Source organism: Pseudopodoces humilis, chromosome 1 (genome assembly GCF_049639895.1).
Source record: "Pseudopodoces humilis isolate 2021_Gansu_Grassland_sample_001 chromosome 1, ASM4963989v1, whole genome shotgun sequence".
Classification (NCBI taxonomy): Eukaryota; Metazoa; Chordata; class Aves; order Passeriformes; family Paridae; genus Pseudopodoces; species Pseudopodoces humilis.
Window position 1 is genome coordinate 41666133 of NC_142200.1, and position 21029 is coordinate 41687161.

The following is a 21029-nucleotide window of genomic DNA, read 5'->3' on the forward strand; positions in this document are numbered from 1 at the left end:
ACTCAGGGCTTGCGAAAGTGCAGTACTTGTGTACTGGGGAGCCACAAACCAGCAATAGACACGCTGGAGCCCAGTCTACCATACCAAGATAGTTAAGGAGATGGAGTGTATGATACAGGAGAGGATGAGAGAGTTGGGTTTTGTCCAGTCTGAACACGAGAAGGTTTAAGGTGTGTGGGGGATGTGTGATTGCAGCCCTCAGCTAGTTTGGGGGAGGGTGTAGGGAAGATGGAGCCAGGATCTTCTCAAAGGCACACAGACACAGCAAGAGGCAACAGGCAAGTTTCAACAGGGAAAATCCTGATTACATGTTAGGAAAAGCGTTTTCATCATGAGAGTGGTTGAACATTGGGTCCAGTGAGGCTGGAAAATCTGAATGCTTGAGATATTCAGAATTCAAGAAGTTCCTGAGCAACTTGATCTGTTTGGGATAGCTTTGAACAGGAGTGGACAAGATTATCTCTTTCAGTCAGTATCATCCAGTGTTTCCATGTAGAAGTATCATCACTGCAGGCTGCTTTTTGCCTGCTTGCCTTACCCAGGAAAGAGTGAGGGTATGAAATGCCATCTCAGCCCTTTTAACAGTTCAGGCATCTTTCTCTGTCTTAAATTGCTGAACAGAAAAAGGGGACCAACTTAAAGATGTAAAGATAGATTCCAGTGTCAGTAGTGGAAATACCAACAGTGGCAATAGGTAAAGCAGTTCAAGTCTTGTAACTTGATTTTTATTTCAGTCCTTAGAAATTTAAATATATATTATATAAATATATTTATAATAAATAATATTTAATACATAAATCTGAACCCAAAAGTTTTGCTCTTTACAACACTGGTGAAGCAGGTAAGGGTTCTTGGACTCCTGTCTTGTGTGAGTAGAATGGATTACTTGCAGTCAATTATGTATGTACAAACCTATGAAGGTTTTAAGGCTACAGTTTGTAGAAATGTCCTGTGAACATCTGGTTTGATAAGGTGCTCACGAGACAGCTGATGGGACATTGAAGGGTGTAGCATCACCTCATTTGTCCTGCACAGATCATCCCAGGTGTTCACATAAACCAAAAGCCAAAGAAGTCTCTCATTTTCATCTAATCAATCCCAACCTTCCAGTTTTCCTAGGTGGAATGCAAGAGTCACTTTTCCACAGATCCACAGTGTGACAGCCATCCCTGTGCTCCTGTCTCTGCCGAAAGGACCATGTTAATCTTTTACACCACACTTAATTAGTGGAGAAAGGTGGGCAGGGGGTCCCAGTGACATTGTCACAGCCCTGTGAGCATGAAACACTGGAGGAGCATGTTTTAAGCCTTCTCCAACCTGCTAAGGGGCAGATCCCCTCTAGAATCTCATGTGTTGAGTCAATCCTTCAGCCCTCCTCATCTACAAGGTGGAAGAACAGCACACTTCACACTCTTCCACAGATATTTTGACTGAAAGCAGGAGGAGATTGATATGCTTGGCACAGGTAACAAAATCTGGGGATTTGATAGGGTTGGATCTCTTGGGGGAGTAGGCAGAGAAATACAAGTTGGTATTTATTCATGTTTCAAAGCAGTGAGTGCTGATTTGCTTACCCTACTCAGGTGCAGTATCTCTTATCACTAAGGGAAGAACTTCACTGAAAAATGTAACAGCTACCTATATTTTCAGTAAGGATCAGAAACTTGCATTTGCAAAAGGTCTGTCAGAAAGTGGGGGACTCCTGCCTGCAAAATGGGAAAGGTAAAATAGAACAAAATTCAACAGAATTCACTGAAGCTTGAGGAAACTTGCATTGTGGTAACGATACCACACAAGTAATTAGAACTAAAACTTCAAACCTGTGTATTTGACAAAGAGAGCACAGAACCAACTGAGCGTTTTTTGGGATCTTGAGTGTATGTAGAGCTGGAAGTTTCCCCATTAAGGGAAACTCAGAAAAGCCACAAAGGGGTTTTTCAGGGCAGGACTGTGTATGAAAACTGCATACGTACCTTTTACTCCTTCAGCTACAATAGCATTGCTATCTGATCACAGCTTGTGATCAGATTTTTCCTTCAACTTCAAGTTGAAGGAAAAATATTCCAGTCTGTGAGATAAGGGTGACAGCTCATTACCTTATTTAAATACTCCACAATACTACAAAATAAAGTTAATGGTATGGGAGGGGGTTCAAAAGATGGGCTGCTAAGCTTCAACCCCTCAAGTTAATGTTGTTTCGTTCTGAAAGGCTAGCCTGCATTTGAATTGTACCATATCTGAAATTTTTGGGCTGCATCATTGAGCTGCACTATTTCCTCCAAGAAGCTACAGTACAAAGCTCATATGAATTCTTGTTTTTTCATGTTGTTCTGCAGACAAGAGCCACAGAACACAGTGGACCAGCCCACTAACATGAACACATGCATCACTTACTCATTAGAAGAAAAGCTGATTAGGAGATTTTCAAGTTATTTTACAGCATAGGGTTGAATTCAAACTTTCACAACATTCTGCTCTGTGAAGTTTTACTTCAGCACACTGTATATAAGCACTGATTTGGAAGAGCACTAAACTAATTTAAATAGTATACACAATTTAAGTGTGGATACTTCTCTCACAGCCTTTCCCAGACACATATGCTTTTGGTTTGCTGTCCAAACCAATCAAGAAAAGTCATCACTTAACTGAAGAAACAGCTACTTTGGATTGATTTGTCAATTAAATGCACACTATTTCCCTTATAGATTTATACAAGAGCCAATTTTTCACATTTAGAAGACAAAGCCTTTTAGCTTAGATTAGCAAAACTGGCAGTTTTGGTGTTTGTGAGGGTTTGGTTTTGTTTGTATCCTTCTGTCATAAACCTGTCAGTACAGCAGATTCTGTGCAGAATAACAAGCCTTACTGTTTCTTTTCAGGCACATGCAATCTGCCCTTGAGAACCCAGCCCCTGTTAAAATTATAGATAAGCTCTCTTCAGACTGTGGCTCTTGCTGTAGCAGCAGCCTCCCAGTAGCTGTTTTTCTTTGGAATGACCAGCATGTCCTTCAGCTGAGCCTGAAAGAACAATCAGCACATCTCCTGCCTTGCATAAACTCACACTCTTTGCATCAAAGGCTCCTGAGATCACAACTATCAGATATTTTCAGTCATGACTGCTTTAGTGAAGAGTGCTAGATATAAAATATGTGTAGAAAAGGTGAACATGCATTTTGGGGCTCTAAATAAAACTTGTGAAACACAATCCTTATTTCTCAGGCATGACTCATTTAACAAAGCCCTTCTGTTTTCATCAAGATTAGTCAGCTATTGAAAGTCCCCATAACAAGATATTACTGAACTGAACATGCCCAAGGTGAATCAAGGTAGTGACTTATGGAATAAATGAGCAGCTGCATAGTGTCTGCAGCTGAAGCATCCAGCATCAGCTGAAAGCAGGTCTTTCTCTCCCAAGCCTGTGAGCAGTTTTATGCATGCTGGTGGTGTAAGTCCAATTTTTCTCCCTTTTTGGTAGTCAGATTGTTTATTAACTCACATAGCAAAAATCCAAGACTCAACCTACATTTTCCCATAAGACTGATTTCCCTGCAGGGCCTGTCTCTGAGTCTGCTGCACTCTGCTGCAACTCTCTTACACCCTTCCATTCCTGGTCAAAACATGCCACACCTTCCACATGAGTCAACAGAGCAGGGCAGCATCTCCTGCAGCAAGCAGGGAGGGAGCTGAGAGGAGAGCCTGGCTGTGAAAACACAGTCCGTCCTTCAGCAGTGGGCAGGATGCTCAGAGAAATGCAGCCTGGGTCAAAAATATTGCCAGGAGAATGCAACAGGCTGCACTTGATCTTGAACAGCCAGATCAGGCAAGGTCACTTCTGGTGAAATACTTACAGGGATAAATTCCAAGTCACCCAGATAGTTAGTTAGCATACACAAGACAGCTGGAAGTCTTTACAACACTCTCAAATGACACTGTTTGGCACCTTATCAAACTAAATGCCTTTTGCCTGTCGAGAGCACAAACACATCATTTTACTTCAGCACTGTGCTGTTTTCCCTTGGCATGAAGCGTTGGTTGTGAGAAACTGCTGAATCCAAGACAAGATGTCAGGGTTCAGCTTTCCTATTCCTGTTTGATGACAAATTGATACTGAAGTTTAATTTCCAGAATATGAAAATTATCAATGTATTTGGACATAAAAGACATGTAAAGAAAAATACAACTGAACTTGTCCCAACTTTTACCAGGTGACATGACGATACCCCAGGAAGTGCAGTATTTTTAATCTCAGGAACACTCCTGCTTTCCTTATTCAGTAGAGATGCTTAAAGTCTTTCTTGTTTGAAGTGCTGTGTTCTTTCCTCTACTATTCCATGCAGGAAAACAGGATATTCAAGCCAATGTAACAGTTCTCTGACACTAAGAACTCAATAAGTTCAGGAGCACAAGTTACTGTTTCTTTTCTAGGGTTTTTTTGTTTTTGTTTTTGTTTTTAACTGGAATAAGGCCACTGTTTTGTCAGTCCCCATCCCAGAGAAATGGCCCTGTCTGTGCTCAATACCAACAGAAAGGCATCCTGTAGCACGGCAAGAGAATCCAACTCAAAGAGGTTTTATGTTTATACACACACAGAGAGCTATTTATTTAACTGCTGTGAGTGCACTCCATGGGGTGAGCCAGGAGTGAAACCCCTCCGTGTTCGACGTGATGCACAAGTGGACAATGGGAGATGCCTGAACAAAGTACTGGGCTTGTGCCAGGGACTTGGACCAAAAGGCAAACCTAACGAACTGGAAACAAACTGGAGACAGCACAAAATCCCTTAAACTTCAGAACTCACAAAATTAGACAACTAGGAAAGACAGGAGGATAGTACCCTCCTGCACAGGATATATAGGGCATGGAAGGTATACATTTTTAAGGAGCTTTAATCTCATCTACCAGATTTCTCTCTTGTTGGTGGCTTTTCTTTTTTTTTCCCTCACATTTATTTTTATGTTCTAATAAAACCAGTTTTATGGGCTGGAAGCCCCTAACACCTCACTTATTCTCATATAAAAGAGAGTGCGATTCCCCCATGAAGCTCAGACCCCGCTGCAGCACCCTACGAGCACACAGGCTGATACCCAGCTCCCACTGGTTACTCCTGAGTGGGCTCTCCAGCACCTTCCAGAATCAGCCCATATGCTTATGGCAATGAATAAAGCAGAAATGCCTTTCAGTTTTACCACAGACATAATTCTGAACAAAATCTTTACTTGCAATTTGAAGTTTTAACAGTTTCATCAAGAAAAAAGCACATATAAACACCACACTGTACAGCAGGACATATACAAGAAACACAGAGTGCCTACATCCTGTACCACCAATCCATTTAGTGGATTTAAATGGGTACAGTTAGACTACCACAGAACAGACACACTTTATTTATGATTTATTATGTATCACTGAAACCAATAAAACCTGAAATAAGACCTTCACCGTCATAAATCAGAAGGCAGCACTTCAAATTTCTTGCAGCAGCACACAGTGAATGCTGCCACAAAGCATCATCAATCCCTCTGTGCCACATTGTTTTAATGGACAGAACTGTACCAGTAGCTGTGTGTTCCTTTCAAAGGGAGACCAGAGATATCACTGCCATCCGTCAGACAAACGTTTCTTGTTGGGCTGTTCCACAGCTACAGAATAAGTTCCCTGTCATCTGACAAGCCCATCCTAGGATTTCTCTATCTGGTTTTCTACCATGATCACATGTTGCCATAGCCCCTGCATCCCAATGGAAGATTTTTGCTGCAGCAGAGACAATACATCATCCTAAAGCCATACACAGGATACTGAGCACATCCTTTACCTGATGTAGCCTTCAAGTGTTTTACAAACACACCGCAAAAACATTGTTTCAGGTCAAGTGACATCTGACTGATTTCTTTCCCAGTTTATTAGTTAGATCCCCGTTATCTAAGGAGAGCTTTTATTGTATACCACATCCTTTGCAACTCCCCTTCCAGCTTACACAAAGGAGTTGAATTTCAGTCTTCCTTGTGTTGGAAACTGTTGCCTATATACATGACTGTCAGGTGGACAAAAACTGAAAAATTGCAAGTCTACAAGATTTACTGTTGTCTTAGTTTAGGGCAAATTAGGAAGGAAAACTCCAAATGGGGATTTCCCCAGGGAAATGCCCCTCCCCACTAACTGGTCCGGGAAAAGAAAAAAATTCCTTAGAGAGAAGTGGAAAAAGCTGTTTATTTAACAGAAATTGAGTAATATTAAATAATAAAACCTCTTGCTGTTCGATGGGATGGCAAGTCTAGGAAGAAAAGTCCTTTTCATGTGGTGTAGCTCGGCTCGCTCAGGTTCTTATCAGTCCCTCCGGCGCTGGAAAGTGCCGAGGCCCAGGCCCCGGTGGGCCACAGGCGTGAGCTCCCGGGGTTTGGCTGGGTGTTCAGTCCAGAGCAGGCTTGCACAGATCCAAGAAAATTGGGAAAAAAAACAAACAAAGGTCTAGGGAACTCCTCTGCCTCAGCTAGCTAAAACTAACTAAAATCCAGAGAGAAGCTCTGTCCCGCTGTCTGTCCGTGCTGCAGACACCACAGTCCAGGAGCGGGATGTGTGGGAGTGATGTTTTTCCTTAACACAAACTGCGCGCTTCTTCTTCCCCCTCTCTTGCTCTCAAAGCCAGTCTTAAAGGTGCAGAACTTAATATATAACATAAACCAGACGATTGGGGATACCAGTATCATAAAGTCACCCCAGGACAACTGTTTAAACTCATAAAGTTGGTTTGACTGAAACTAAACTAGGGCAACAAAAGCCATCTGTCTCTGTCCTCTGACAGCACTGCCCTGAGAAAAAATACATTGTTTAAGGACATCAAATAATGTTAAAGAAACTGCAGTTATTTTAAGAACTGCAGAGCATTCTTATTAAAGGATCTCACAATCTAAATAAATGACAGTTGAACAGAAGAATCCATAAAGCAGTAAGGCATCCAGCTGAGCAGGGTCAGCTTGGGTCTTCTCAGCAGTACAGGTAAAATGGACTTTGGACAGCCCAGGAATGTAGAGAAAAGTGCATTTCTATTTTCATCCAAGAGTCAGAAAACTCCCTTTCTTTGTGGTAGTGGGAGAGATGACTGCAAGGCCAGCAAGGTTTAAAGGCTGGGCTCAGACGTGGAAGCTGCTGTTGTGAGAGAGCCTCTCCCCTTCCCCTCTGCCCTCCCCATCCTGCTGGCAACCAAGAGAGTCCTCCCTTGGGACCCTCTGAAGCCACCCACCCCAGACTCTTCTCCACAACCACCCCTGCACCCATCTCAGCTGAAACTACAAGCCACCCCACATCCCTCCTCCAGCTTGGCTCTGAACACACTGGTGTCGCCATGCATGAATTGAGGAGGGAGAATCCCCAGCCAGATTCAGTTTTAGCATCCACCTATATATGCTCAATTTTCTGCTTAAGTCTTCTGATATCAGAAGTTTTGAAATGCGAAAGGACCAATGGAATACCGTGTCAAGGTAATGCCACTGCCAGTGTCAGTCTTCATACACTGCCTCAAAGAATGCTACAAGGAAGTTACGAGAGATCACCATGGGCCATCTGTCTCTTCATTACTCAGCTTGCCACCAAGAAGTCTTCCTACATTTGCTACGTAAGTGGCTCCAAAAGTCAAATCAGAAAAGGAAGGTAGCACCCAAAGGCTTGTAGTTTGGCCACTCAAAAGTAACCTTTTGATGATTTATCTAAAGTTATCAAATAAAATAAGTAATCTGCCACAGGACAGTCATTGACAATTGAGTCCTTTGTGTTGAATAGCAGATGTCAGAATTATGCTAGATAATTATTCCACAATTATTACTTTCCAAGTCACTTTAATCCCCACTTGGGGGAGTGACCAAATTTACAAAGATATTAAGCTATGCAATGATGTCAAAAAGTAACTCTGCATTGCCCACTTGAAAAAACTTCAATTTTCTCCCTGACCCAGAAAACCCATCCAAAATCATCCAAGAGCAGAGACACCCAACACTCTCTGCCAGTACTGACAATATTTTCCTCCTCCTTCAACTCTCCAATCTACTGTACCAGTACAGCAAGAGATATCAGCAAATATTTTTTAACAGTTTAATCGACATAACTTACTTAAAATAAATGCAATGCACTTAAAAATAGCTATGAGCAATGTAACTGCAGCATGCCAACTTCCCAGAAGAATGGCAGTGGATAAAGCCAAGAGCCTGGCCTTGCAGGAGATGCTATGCTGTCAAACAAGGCTCTTCTCACCACAATCCAGCACAGCCACAATATGCTACATATCAGTGAAAACATATGGTAGGAAGCAGAAATGACCACACTGCTCAAGTTAAGCGTCCTACAAGTTTAACATTAACAGCAGAAGCTCCAAAGAAATGCCACAGCATTATCAAGGTGAAAAATGTGTCTATTCAAATGTAAGATGCATTTAGTTTCTCATGGCTACTAATCACACAAAGTCAAAATGCTGTGACAGTCTCTCCAACTTGCATCATGACATTTTGCCCAAGAGGCCATCAGCCAGCTTTTGCCAGTACATTAATCCACAGTTTTGCTTACAGCTTGAAGAAAAGAACTCATCAAGAGCACCAGTTTTGTGGAAAACTTTACTCTGGTTATTTCTGTAGCCCATGGTAGTTATTCTAGAATGTGCTCAGAACACTTGTAGACTAGTGACCCTCAAATATTCCCATATCCATGATGCAATTAGTAACAAAAAATATTAGTGACTTCTACTCCTATATTGAAGGCTTATAAAAGAAAACTTTCTACTCTTCTCTGACCTAGTTATGTACAGATAAAGTAATTGGAGAGGAAAGTTAAGATGCTTGTATCTGGTTGCATATTAAGTTTTCAAAGAAGTCCATCCACACTTCCTTCTGGTTTCCCAGAAGTCTGAAAGGAGTTCCTAAAAGGTATCTTTAATGTTTATCCCCCTCTCTCCAATTCCTCACCGTTCTGCTTTACCATCCCACCAGCAATAAACCCAGAGTTAGGTAAACAGTGTAATGAGAGAGGTATTTTTTATGCTGACCAGTGTTCTTGCCACATCCATGTTACATACCCTGCATTGTTGTGATCACTTTTTATAATACACTGCATTTGACCTCAGTAGAAGACTATGAAAGATTTCACCCAGACATGTTGTAAACTGATAAAGGCCTGTCCTCAGAATTATTGTACCAACACGAACACCTGTGTTCAAGAGCAAAAATTTATAAAAAAATGTATAAATGTATAAAATTTGTAACACCTGATCTCATGGAGGGACATCCACTGTCACTCAAGAGGCCTCTGCTGAAGAGAGGAACCCATAAACAATCCTGTGCATGTATATATAAGGAAACTGATACAGTAGAAACCAAAAATTATAGCAGGATTTTTGGGTGTATCAAAGAGTCATGACTAAGCCACAGCAATTGTGCAATAAACCATAGCATATCTTTTATTTGTCTGCTTGAGAAGTTAATATGGGTATGACTGACAAACAGCAGTACAATTACAACAGCCACATTAACCTCAGTGTTGTGGCCAGGTGGTAAATTAACCCTCAAAGTCATCAGTCTTGAAAGCATAACTACCTGATGACAAAGGACAACCTCTCCAGGTTCGGGGATGCTTTTTTAAGGCTGCTTTTTCTCCATTGGACTTAGTGATAGAGGATTACAAAGCCATAGAGAACAAATGTTCAATCACAAATGGCAGAGAAAACATAGACCTTTGAAATGACAGTAATACTCCATTCTCTGACAGAGAAATATTAGGTATAAAAAGGGAATTAAGGTAATAAAGCAGACTCCATGACTTACCTTGCCTTGATGTCTCAAAGGTTCATTTAGACGAGTATCACCAGTACAGGAACCTTTAAGAAGCCTTGACATGGTAGGATTACTATTATATTTTAAGATAAAAAACAGTTAAATGGAACTGCCTGTTGCCATAGACTGGTAGAAGGGAGCTTCTCTTAGATAACCTCCCTTTATAAATCACCGTGGGTGTGGCTAAATGACTAGCTCCACCTTTCATCCTATTTAGAAACCCTACAAAAAAAAAAAAAAAAAAAGAAAAAACTTCTCTGAAGCAATATAATAGTTTTATCAACTAGTCATGTGCTGTTTTGGGGTTGTTGTTTTTTTTCTTTTAAGTGGGTAACTAGTTGACAGTTTCACAAGCTGATGGGGAAAATGTAGACAAAATTAAATTTGTGTCCCATATTTGCGGTTCCTGCAACATGGACTGCAAACATGTGGTGGGTGAACTTGCTCAGTTGTTTGCTTTTTAAAAGCAGTGTCGTAAAAAGCTGAAGGAAGTCTATCAGCTTTGAGTGTTTATTGGTATTAGAGATGCATTATATTGAAAAGCAGCATATCTATGAACTTGCAGCAATTTCCCAGAAGCCTAGAAGGAGCTCCTAAAAAGTACTTTTAAGGTTCATCCCCCTCTCTCCAATTCCTCACAGTTTTGCTTTACCATCACACCAGCAATAAACCCAGAGCTAGGCAAACAGTGTAATGAGAGAGGTATTTTTTATGCTGACCAGTGTCAAGCAGCAATTTCCAATTTCATCACCTCAAGCCTACACCACCAGTGAAGTCTCTTGTTTTCATCGCTTACTGAATGAAGATGATGCAACATCAAAACCCTTTGCATGACTCATTAAATCACACATATGTCTTCATTATGAAGGGACCACCAGTAAAAATTAGAATCTGTTCTTTTGTACTCTAAGTACTATATATTTTAAAATTCCTTAACTTCCTTATCTCTCAAGGCCTAGTTCAAGAGCATGGAGTGATGGATTAGGATGTTGCCACTAAGGCAATATTGCCTGCAGAGTTTTATATTGCTTTGGTGTGCAATACAAATGCATCTAGGAGGCTACACTCTTGTATCTTAATTTTTTGTACTATCCCAGCTGGTAGTTTTTTGTATTCAAGGGTACAAGTATGAGGAACTATAAACTTAAATTCGGGGTTTATTTTTCACTGACTAGTCGAGGTTACCCTGCACTCCTGGAGGAGGCTGGGTGTGAAATTAGAGTTCTTGAGGTGTTTGGCAGGAGTTCAGCTATGCTTCTATCATCTGGGTTTGCTTTCAAGGGAGCGATTAGGAAATTATGTTCTTGTTAACAAGATCTGTGCAAGTAATGACTATTATACCCAACATTTCCTGTATTTAAGCTGAAGTGATTGTTCCATCTTGATACAAAGAACAGAGGTATTTTCTTGAGAATTAGTGACTTGGGCCGAATCTTAACTTTAAAGAGTATTACAAGAAGAAGGTTCATCCCTTTTTACAGGCCATTTATGTTCAAAAATGCTAAAATGCTCAATACTTTAAATATATATATATATATTCATGTGGAACTTTTTCTTCAATATTAGACATTCCCAGATGTCAGATGAAGGAAGAAAGCCATGTTTATTGCAACAAGAAATGTTGCATAATAAACTATAGCATTCACTTTTCATTGCTTTTGTACTTCTGCAGGCAGGATAAAGCATCTTTGACTTTAAAATCCATATTTAAAGGACAGAGATACCTATGTCTCTTGCTGTGGCTGGAAGTCTGTAATCTCATGTTCTACTCTATGTGAATAAGAAAATTCTGCAGCATTATCCAAAGCTAATAAAACAGTATCACTCCTTAGAGGAAGTCTGATGATTCTGAGAAAAGTTTTGAGCAAGTTCACAAATTAAACATAGCATGCAAGAGAAAAGAAAGCAGTTCAATTGAAATGCACAGTAGTGAGAAATTGAGAGAAGCTCATTTTCCTTCCTATCTGTGAGGTCCACTAGCACAGGTGCTCACTCTGGGCCAGCTTCCTCTCTTTCCACTTCAGCAATGACTGACTAAACAGTCAGTTCTGACATTCTTGGCTGAGTTACCACTTTTGGATTGATGTTCCCAGACAAAATGGGGAAATCCAGAGATGTGGCTGAAAGGAGAAGGAATTTCACAGATGAGTAAGACCAGAAATCAGGATAGGAGTACTAGCATGTTGTGCTCAGTGAAGTTCACACTGTACAGATGCACCTCCACACTGGAACCATGCTCTGTTTAGAAGTACAGCACTGAGAAGATACCAGATATGATGGTTAAATATAATTTAAATAAATATAATTGCCAAAGGACTTAGTGTTTCAGCTGGTAGTACCTATATCCTAGTACTGAAACAGTGAAATAGACTCTTATAGCCTCACTTGCAGTAGCTATCAAATAAAATCAACATATAAAATTCTCCGTACCTGGGATCCATTCCTAACAATCACCATGCATGGAAAAAAAAAGTCTGAAGTTTTATTTTCTGAGTATGACCAACAACTCTTACAAAGATGATGGCACTGCCTGCCAGAACAACTTTATTACTGTCCTAATGGCAAACACAGCATTATGGAGCTGTAAGTGTAATCACACTTTTTACCACTATATCCAGAGGAAATTGCTAAAACTTAGTTGACCAGATCATATTTTAACATCCAAAAGCAGGACAGGTGAGTACATGCCTGAATGCAAGGGGCTGGTAGGTTGGTCTTTACTGAGGAGGCACTTCAGATGTACTGATAATGTCACTTGCTATTGCCAGCTGCTTCCAGGCATGCAAAGGCCAGCCTTAAAAACACATTTGCTTTCCTGAGCAAGAACAGTTACAAGACCTCCTCTAAATCTGCCTGTACTTAGGGAGGAAGAAACGTTTTAAAGTACAGAATGAATCTGCCTACTGACATTTCATGTTCAGGGGAAAACTTATGACTGAGTTTTAGTCCTGATTTGTTTCATAGTCCCCTCCCCCTTTATGGTCCCCCTGGATCAAAAGCTCTTGGTTTAATAAAGCAGCATGTTCAACCTCTGAGCGCAGAGGCTGCCTCTCATTCCTCTTGGTCAAGTACAGCATTTTCTGGCTCTGCTGCACAGCTGGGCTAAGGCTAACCTGAGGTACCCCTTTCCTACTGAACCCTACTGGCCAGGCTGGGAAACGAGAGAGATGTCAAACAGCAACCAAGGCTCTGCCTGGTAAAAGGTGGGGTTCAGGTGCACAGCAGCCAGAGTGGGGAATCTCTGGGGCACAATCAGTCAGGGTGTTTGCTGTTGGCCCAAGACCACCCAGGAACGGGGGCTTGGAACTTTAACGGTGTTTTCCACCCCAAACCATTCTATGATCTCTTCTATGTTACTACAAAAAATGGGGGATCCTTTCAGGCAAAGGCCAGAGGAAGTTAAAAAGCAAACTGACAGAATAGAATTACTGCCAATTTTGTGGTGAAGTCAGGACGCAGCTCAGGGGAAGAGACACATCACGGATAAAGAATGTGAAAAATCTCATAAGATCATCTTGTAAGATGAGAAAGAAAGGGGCACTCCACAGGAGCAGCCTGCGAGCAGCAGTGCGTGGATGCAGGGTTCTTTCCAGGCACAAAACCAACTACCCTGAAGTGGCTGGAAGCCCAGATCTTTTGTTTTCTTAATAAAGTTTCTTGACATCATCTGGAATTATTTAATCTGCACTTCAAAGGTCTTCCAAGAGACAGCCTACCTAGAGCTGCTGTTCAAAACTTCACCAAATGCAGTTTTCCAGTGACATTCCTCAGACTGGTTTCAGCTGCACCTCACAACCCCTTCTTCCACAGAAATGTATATTCCTAGAAAATTTATGGGGCTTGCCAATGAGACAAAGATATTCACAACCAATTGCCAATACCTAGTCTCTTTTACCTCTAAATTTCCTGCTCTTTTTGATAATATTTCCCCTTATTATTATGATTAACACCAAAATTCATGAGGGAATTAAAGGGTTAATGGAGTTGAAAGGAGTAGCACTGACAATAAAAAGTTACTGCAATTAATAGTGTCTGAGAACTTGAGCTGCAAGAAAAAGATGCAAAAGCTAGCAGAAAAGCACTAAATTAACAGCTTTAAGTATTAGTCTGTTCAGGTTGCACACGTTATTTTTGGCTGTGGATTTAAATACCCAGTTGTTTGGCAATCATTTAGCTCTATAGCACACCTGCAGACTAACCTGTTGAAGTAGAACAGAGCTGCTTGAGCAGGATATCCTACCCTGACTTTTTGCAACTCCAGGGAAACCCCAAAGCACACAAAACTGGGGAGCATCAAATGCCAAGGAAACTCTTTGCTCCATTGGTGCAGTCTGGTAGTTGGACTTTAAGCAGTGAAAAATGATAAGGCAGGATTTCTCTGCTGCCTCTGTGATTAGCTTAATTACAAACAGAAGTCCCCTGTCCTCTTTGTGTATGGGTCTATTAATACCAGCTATGTGCTCATGCCATCTGCCAAGGAGCCACTTCCAACTTCACAAAGCACAGCAGACAATACTTACAGGTGCTTGGAAATGTGTTTATTTGGCCATTAAATCCACCAGACTTAAACACTGCTGAACAATATTTGCATTTGCAGGTACTCCTGCAAGACAGTGTCTTCTGAAGTAATATCAGACATGAAGAATTCTGGACTCTGATGGAAATCCAGAGAGGTATTCATCTATTGCTTCCATTTTGCATCTTAGTCTGTGTTTTTGTGTCTGGCTCACAAATATTCTTGGATTCAGAACTGTAAGGGATGCCACGTTCTCAGCAGAGATGAGTCATGAGATCCAAGGTTAGTTTCAAGTGCCATATTGCAAAGAAGCTTCAAGAATGAGTGTTTCTACTCAGTCTGAATATAGTAAAGCCAAACAAAACACATTATTTTCTTCTGATAAAACGTAGCACGTTTTACTTGCGGTGTCATTCAAACTCTCTAAAGAGATTGTTGCTAGTCTGTATTCAATCCAGGATTAACTGAGGCATAAAATGGTTACCAGATCAAAGCCTACTTTAATAAAACTATAAGGAGCAGCCTGAAAAGATATTCAGCCATTTCACGTTACATGTTGTACAAACCACGCAGAGAGATAAGAGACACATTTGCCCTGTGGACTTTAATGATTCTATAAAGATTTACTAGATTAAAACAACTTAGGCGTCTAAAGCTTATAGCTGATAGACCTGTATTGTTATATCCTTCTCACCTGTCAAATTTATGAAGGATTTGTATTTTCTGACAACTTGGTATATTTATGTGGTTTGGCATTGGTAATTAGACCAACCTGAAAGTTTTTCATTTATGTGTATGGTAGATTATCCAGTGTTAGGACCCTACTAATTCTATCATTTAAGGAAAAGAGTAAATGGTGTACTCAATATCTGAAATTGCCCTGCTGAAAAGATGCTACTGACTTCCTCCCAGAAGGAGAAAAAGTAACATGGTGAGCCATTCCCAGAAGAGACCAGGTTAAAGACTAAGCTCCTACTAAGAGAGCCATTTCTGAACTTAAAAGAGGACAAATTTGACATCCGGGGCTTTTAAAGGCTCAGGGGAATGAAGCTGGTTGACTGTAAAACTCTTCAGCACAAGAGACAAGAGTTTCTGGGACTGAGGAGGCATTCAGCTAAAATCACTGAGGCTTTTCCCCCAAATTTTGTCATGTTTTCATCTTCTCTACTGCATCTTCTCTACTTCCTCTCCACTACCATTGGGCATCTCTTTGGACCACTGTGAAGAACTGTCCCCTCTTTAGGGCAGCAGTTGCTGATCATATTTGAGCATACTTGCCCCTCCTGAAGACTTTCTCTTCAGAGCTGCCCCTCTCAGCTAGAGGGGCTCTGTTAGCAGGATTGCTTTCCTCCGGTCCTTTTAAAACACTTTTTGGTTATGGCCATAATATAAATAGCACAGGGCAGCCCTGCTGCTGACACTGGGCACTGCTCCCAGAACAGGTCTGTGCCTTAATCCTGCCTGTCCTGCGACTGCGCTCTGGGGCTGTGCTCCAGCTCATCGGGGACAAACACAACATGAAACTGTTCTGAGATCAAATTAAATCATCATATGATAAACGCTTCCCCTGACAACTTCCCTAGAACATTCTTGTTTTCGGGATCCTTTCCCTGCAGTTCAGGTTTTGCATTCTCCTCTTTCCGCTCCTGAACCCTGCTGCCAGCACCCTTTCCTGTCATCTGACTTTCCCAAATGCAGAAGACAAATCACTGCTTCTTCCTTACAGTCAGTGAAATGTCTTCTCAAGCCCCTTGAGAACCACACCTTGCTTGAAGCTCTTTCCCCACCTTTCCTGCAGGCAGAGTAAACTCTCCTGCTGCCCGAGAGCACCCACTGCTCTGCCAGAGTTCAGTCTTCAGGTCCACTGCCCAGAGACAGACGTAGTGGAGGCTGTCAGCAGGGAGGATCTGCAGAAGCCATACAGGGAATTGCCCACATCCCTTCACCTTTCCACCAGTGATAAATCAAGCCCCACAGAAACTGCAAGGATTTCGCATTAGCAGTTGTAGCTTTGCTGAGAGGAGCTGGGCCGAAACACTGGCTTTTGTATACACACACGTGTACCTGTACCTGCAGTAAAAGAAATAATATACAGAAAGGTGCTGAAAGGCTCAGGATCTCACTTAAACTTCACCCAACACCACCACGTGTGCCATCAAGACAGAGTTGTTTTTTGGACCCCCAGTGACTCAGAGCAATGCTGCCAACATGCTCCCACAGGGACTCTCTGCAAAAGCTGCAGTTCCCCCTCCCATGCCTTATGCCAACATCTGCCCAGCCCAGCTCGGTCTGACACAACCACTTGCAGTTTTTAACATGATATAGTATCACTCTCCAGAGCTGCCTGAGGGGAAAATGCATTCCACTCACCTAATTGCATTAGTCTAATGTTTCTCCCTCTTTTGGAATTAAGCTATTTAAAAAATAAAACTTGACTGTATTAAGGTTTCAGTGTTGCAAGGCTTAAGGGAAAAAGGATCAGGATAAAAGCTATTCTAAAGTAAATTTTAATTATATGTTTCAGCCAAAATTTTAGTAATTTTGAAAGTCCCAAATTTGTTTTTCAATTATTAAGTGCCTCTGTTGGGTAGGACAGAGTTCTTTTTTTTCTTAGTAGCTGGTACTGTGCTCTGTATTTTGGATTTAGTATGAGAATAATGTTGATAACACACGGATGTGTTGGCTATTCCTAAGAAGTGCTTACCCTAAGCCAAGGACTTTTCAGTGTCTCTTACTCTGCAAGTGAGGAGCCACAGAAGAATCCAGGAGGGTGCACAGCGAGGAGAGCATATTAAATATTAGTGGTATGTTATTATTACTATATTTTGTTTCAAACCTTAAATTGTTCTTAACCAGTCAGGCGTACTTTTCCTTTCCAGTCCACTGCGGGGGTGGGGAGCGAGCTGCTGCATGATACTTAATTGCCAGCTGGGGTTAAACCACAACAATAAATTATTGTGGTTATCCACTTGGGAGGGTGGGTGTGGTGTGGTGGAAGGGATATAATTTGTTTTTTAACTGCCCCTAATATTTCACTGGCATTTAGAAGAATATTCAAAAATAATACAGAAAAATGCCAGATAGCCAGATGACAAATAGCTGAGAATACTTGGACTTGTAAGAGCTAAAAGAAACCTGATTTGAGAGTTCTGTCATCAGAGAGGGGCCTTAAATTTAGAATATCAGACTAAATCTGATAAAGGCCATTACAAACAAAATCACAAGGCTGAAATAACTATCCCTGCCCAAGACTACCAGTCATCACCACCAATTCACAGGTTATTTCCAATGCACTTTAGACAGACTTTATGCCCTCCCAAGTGAATGATGCCTACTGCCCTTGTGGACAGGGAGCTTCTCCTCCCTGCGAAGCAATAATGATGACACAAGAGACCCTTTAGCTTCTCAGAGGAAGGGGCATTCTGTAGGAGGACTTAACCTTCAAGAATCACAGAATCACAAAATTACAGGATGGGCAAGGCTGGAAAACCACCACTGTGGCCATCTGGTCCTGGAGCCATCAACCTCCCTGCTCAAGCAAGGTCATCCTAAAACACACAGCACTGTATTTCATCCAGTTCTTGAGTCAATCTCTCCTGTGAGGGAGACACCACAACCTGTCTGAGCAATCTGTCCAAGTGCTCGGTCACTGCAGAGTAAAGGGGTTCTTTCTTGTGTTCAGGTGGCATTTCCTGTGCATCAGTTCCTGCCCATTGCCTCTTGTCCTGTTGCTTGACACCATCGAGAAGAGCCTGGCCTCATCCTCTTGGCACTCTTCCATCAGATACTTACAGACATTGATGAGGTCCCCTCTCAGTCATCTCTTCTCATGGCCCAGCTCCCTCAACCTTTCCTCATCAGAGAGATGCTCCAGCCTCTTAATCATCTTCACAGCCCTCTGCTGAACCAACTCCAGGAGCTCCAGGTACCCAAACAGGTACCTGGTAAGTGGCCAAATGCCAAAAGTTTTAAATAACCAGAAGATACCACCAAATGATCAAACCTGACCACCAGGCATTCTGATACAGCCTGACAGGACAATTAGCCAAGTTATACCATCCTCCCTCCTGTGGCACATCTCACAAAGTAAGGTCATAGAAAAATATCCCTATTTTCCTGTCTTTGAAATACCTCCATAAGGCATAGGTGTTTCATACACACCAAGGCTGCAGGACGTTGACTGCCCCACCCACTGCTGTCCCTGACCTTTTTCTTTCTCAATAAGCTGATATTTTTTCCTTGGGAAACTGAAGTAGCTCATGGATTTGTTAGGCTAAGTTTGAGGCAGACTGAAAGAAACCATACTTATCTCCAGGCAAAGTCAAATTCATTAATTACTAATAATTTCTGAAGCCCTTGGTTGAATCTAAATAGATTTTATGGCATCTCAGTCAACTTTCCCTACTAGGGACAGTATGAAACTTCGCTATTGCAGCAGTACCATAAATCTTCAGTGTTTTTGGAAAGATGGATAATCTCCAGTAACTCAAACCTTCACCTGGAGGATAAGGCAGTAGGTGAGTTAAGGGGTCATAACTCTCCTGCCTTTGACTTTGGGAATGATTTTCACTGCAAGGACTTCACTAACAAGAAGCCATTCAATCTCAGCAGTGGTTGCTGACAAACCCTGTGTGAGACAAAGACAGTTTGTGCTCTCTATTTTTTTCTCTCTCATTGGGTAAAGGACCATCCTGCACATCCAGTTTTGTGGGTAAAGACATAAGCAAGGATTAAAGGAGGGGTCCCTGTACCTCAGAGAAAAGACACAAAGTGAGTGTGTATATGCCAAGGATTTGGAGAGCATTCAGCCCCTGACCTGGGCATCCTGACATGACAGTGTGTACAACTGCTCATACAGCTGGTGAATAACAAGTACCTCAACATGCCCTCGAGATGATACTTCTAAATACTTAGCTCTTCACTGCAGCAGTCAGAAGCCTGACTAGATTCACTCTGCAATAGTGTTCCTGTAGAAGTCTTTACATGGTTCATTTGAATTTTAAAAGAGATCGTCTTTTGAAGAGCAAGTGCAACTTACCAAAATAACCTTTGAGCTGCACGAGGCTTTGTTTGAAATACTGTTCTGCTATTCCACTTCTCAAATGTCATCTCAGTCTCAGTGTTTATCTTCTCTTAAAACATAGCAAAATTGTCACAGTATTTCTTGTAGAAAGTTTTCAACTTCTTCACAGCTTTAGATTTCTTGCTGTGTTATGAGCCATGAGTTATTAGCCTCAATTAATTTTCTATACAGTTTGGGGCCACAGATAAAAAGAAACTATCCCTTTGGGAAGCAAGTACAAACAGGACTATAACTCACCACAGAAAGCAGCAGAGGGTTGCTCATTTGAACTATCAGAAGAAATTGTTTAAAATTAAAAACTGGTAATAATGGGGGTGGGGGGTGCTCAGTTTTTTGCACAACCTCGGTCACTTGTGCCACTTCTGCATGGGAAGCTTGTAGCTTCAGGTAATGTTTATATCTGCCCATAGTGCTGCATCCTTCCTCTCAGGAGCTGTCACCTTTGGTCAGTGGATGCGGCATGCTGAATCATCAGGCTTTTAAGTGTTTTCCCTGGAATGGGATTTATTTATCACAAAGCTTTGCTACCATGCAGAACACTGAAGGAAAGCTCCGTTACCAGAAGCTGTTTTGGATGCTTGCAGCTCAGCAAGGGCATGCAAACTGGTTATATACCGAATGATTTTAAATTCGTGAACACAGCGCACCGCAGAGCCAGCCAACAACTCTTCTGCTTCCCAACTATTCACAGCTACAAAACAAACACACAAACACGCTTCTCGGTCCTTCGGGCAGCTAAATACTGATTATTCTTTAAGTGATGCAACTCAGCATAATACTCCTGGGATTTTTCTGACTTCACTGCCACAGGATAGCGGACTCGGTTCGAGTCCGGAGACTGTTTTAGCGCCGTCACAGCGCTGAAATTTCACTTCCTTTTTTTTTTCTTTTTTTTTTTAAGAACACTAAGCTCTTCTCTCCTTTCCCAAAGTACTTTCGTCCCCACAGGCAGCGGGTGAATCAGAGTGCCGGCCATCACTGCCCTCCACCCCGAGATGCCCGCGGGTGAAGGGATCGCGCCCGTCCCGTCGCACAAAGCCAAAGCCGCCCCCGCCCCGCCACAGTCCCCCGGTGGCGGGGCCCCTCCCGCTGCCAGCGTGGCACAGCCCCGGCTCCTGCCTCACCTGCTCCGCTCCCCGCCCGCAGCAGCGCCTCTTTTCCTTTCTCCCGCCCGCCCCGCTGACAGCCCGGCTTTGTCCGCCCGCCCTCTCCGCTCCGCTCCGCCCCGGGCGGGAGGTGCCGCGGGAGCAGCCCCGGGACCGTGCCCTCCTTCCCAGCCCCGGGACCGTGCCCTCCTTCCCCGCGCCCGGGACCGTGCCCTCCTTCCCCGCCCCGGGACCGTGCCCTCCTTCCCCGCCCCGGGACCGTGCCCTCCTTCCCCGCCCCGGGACCGTGCCCTTCCCAGCGCCGCCGACAGCACCCCCGCCCCGGCCGCTTCCAAGCGCTGGGGATCGCCTGCACCAGCCCGCGCCTGCATGTAGTTACTATCATTGTTACTATTACCATTATTATTACCATTGTTATTATCATGATTATTACCATTATCGTTACCATTATTATTACCATTATTATTATTATTATTACTTTGTTGCTGGTTTTATTTACTTATTATTTCTAGATT

General features: G+C 42.4%; 1 protein-coding gene across 2 annotated transcripts in view; it reads right to left on the reverse strand.

The window, feature by feature from the left end:
* The window catches only part of MAPRE2 (microtubule associated protein RP/EB family member 2), a 99208-nt gene extending 78644 nt beyond the window's left edge, over positions 1-20564 (reverse strand). Inside the window, exon 1 of one of the 2 annotated variants that reach the window (XM_014255902.2) lies at positions 20533-20564. Coding sequence is in view for 1 of the 2 variants with exons in the window: in XM_014255893.2 (XP_014111368.2) it covers positions 9801-9872 (72 nt within the window). In the remaining variant the exon portion in view is untranslated. Of the gene's footprint in view, positions 1-9800; positions 9927-20532 lie in introns of those variants that run through there. The other variant, XM_014255893.2, reaches the window with a different exon arrangement.
* Positions 20565-21029: the final 465 nt, after the last annotated feature.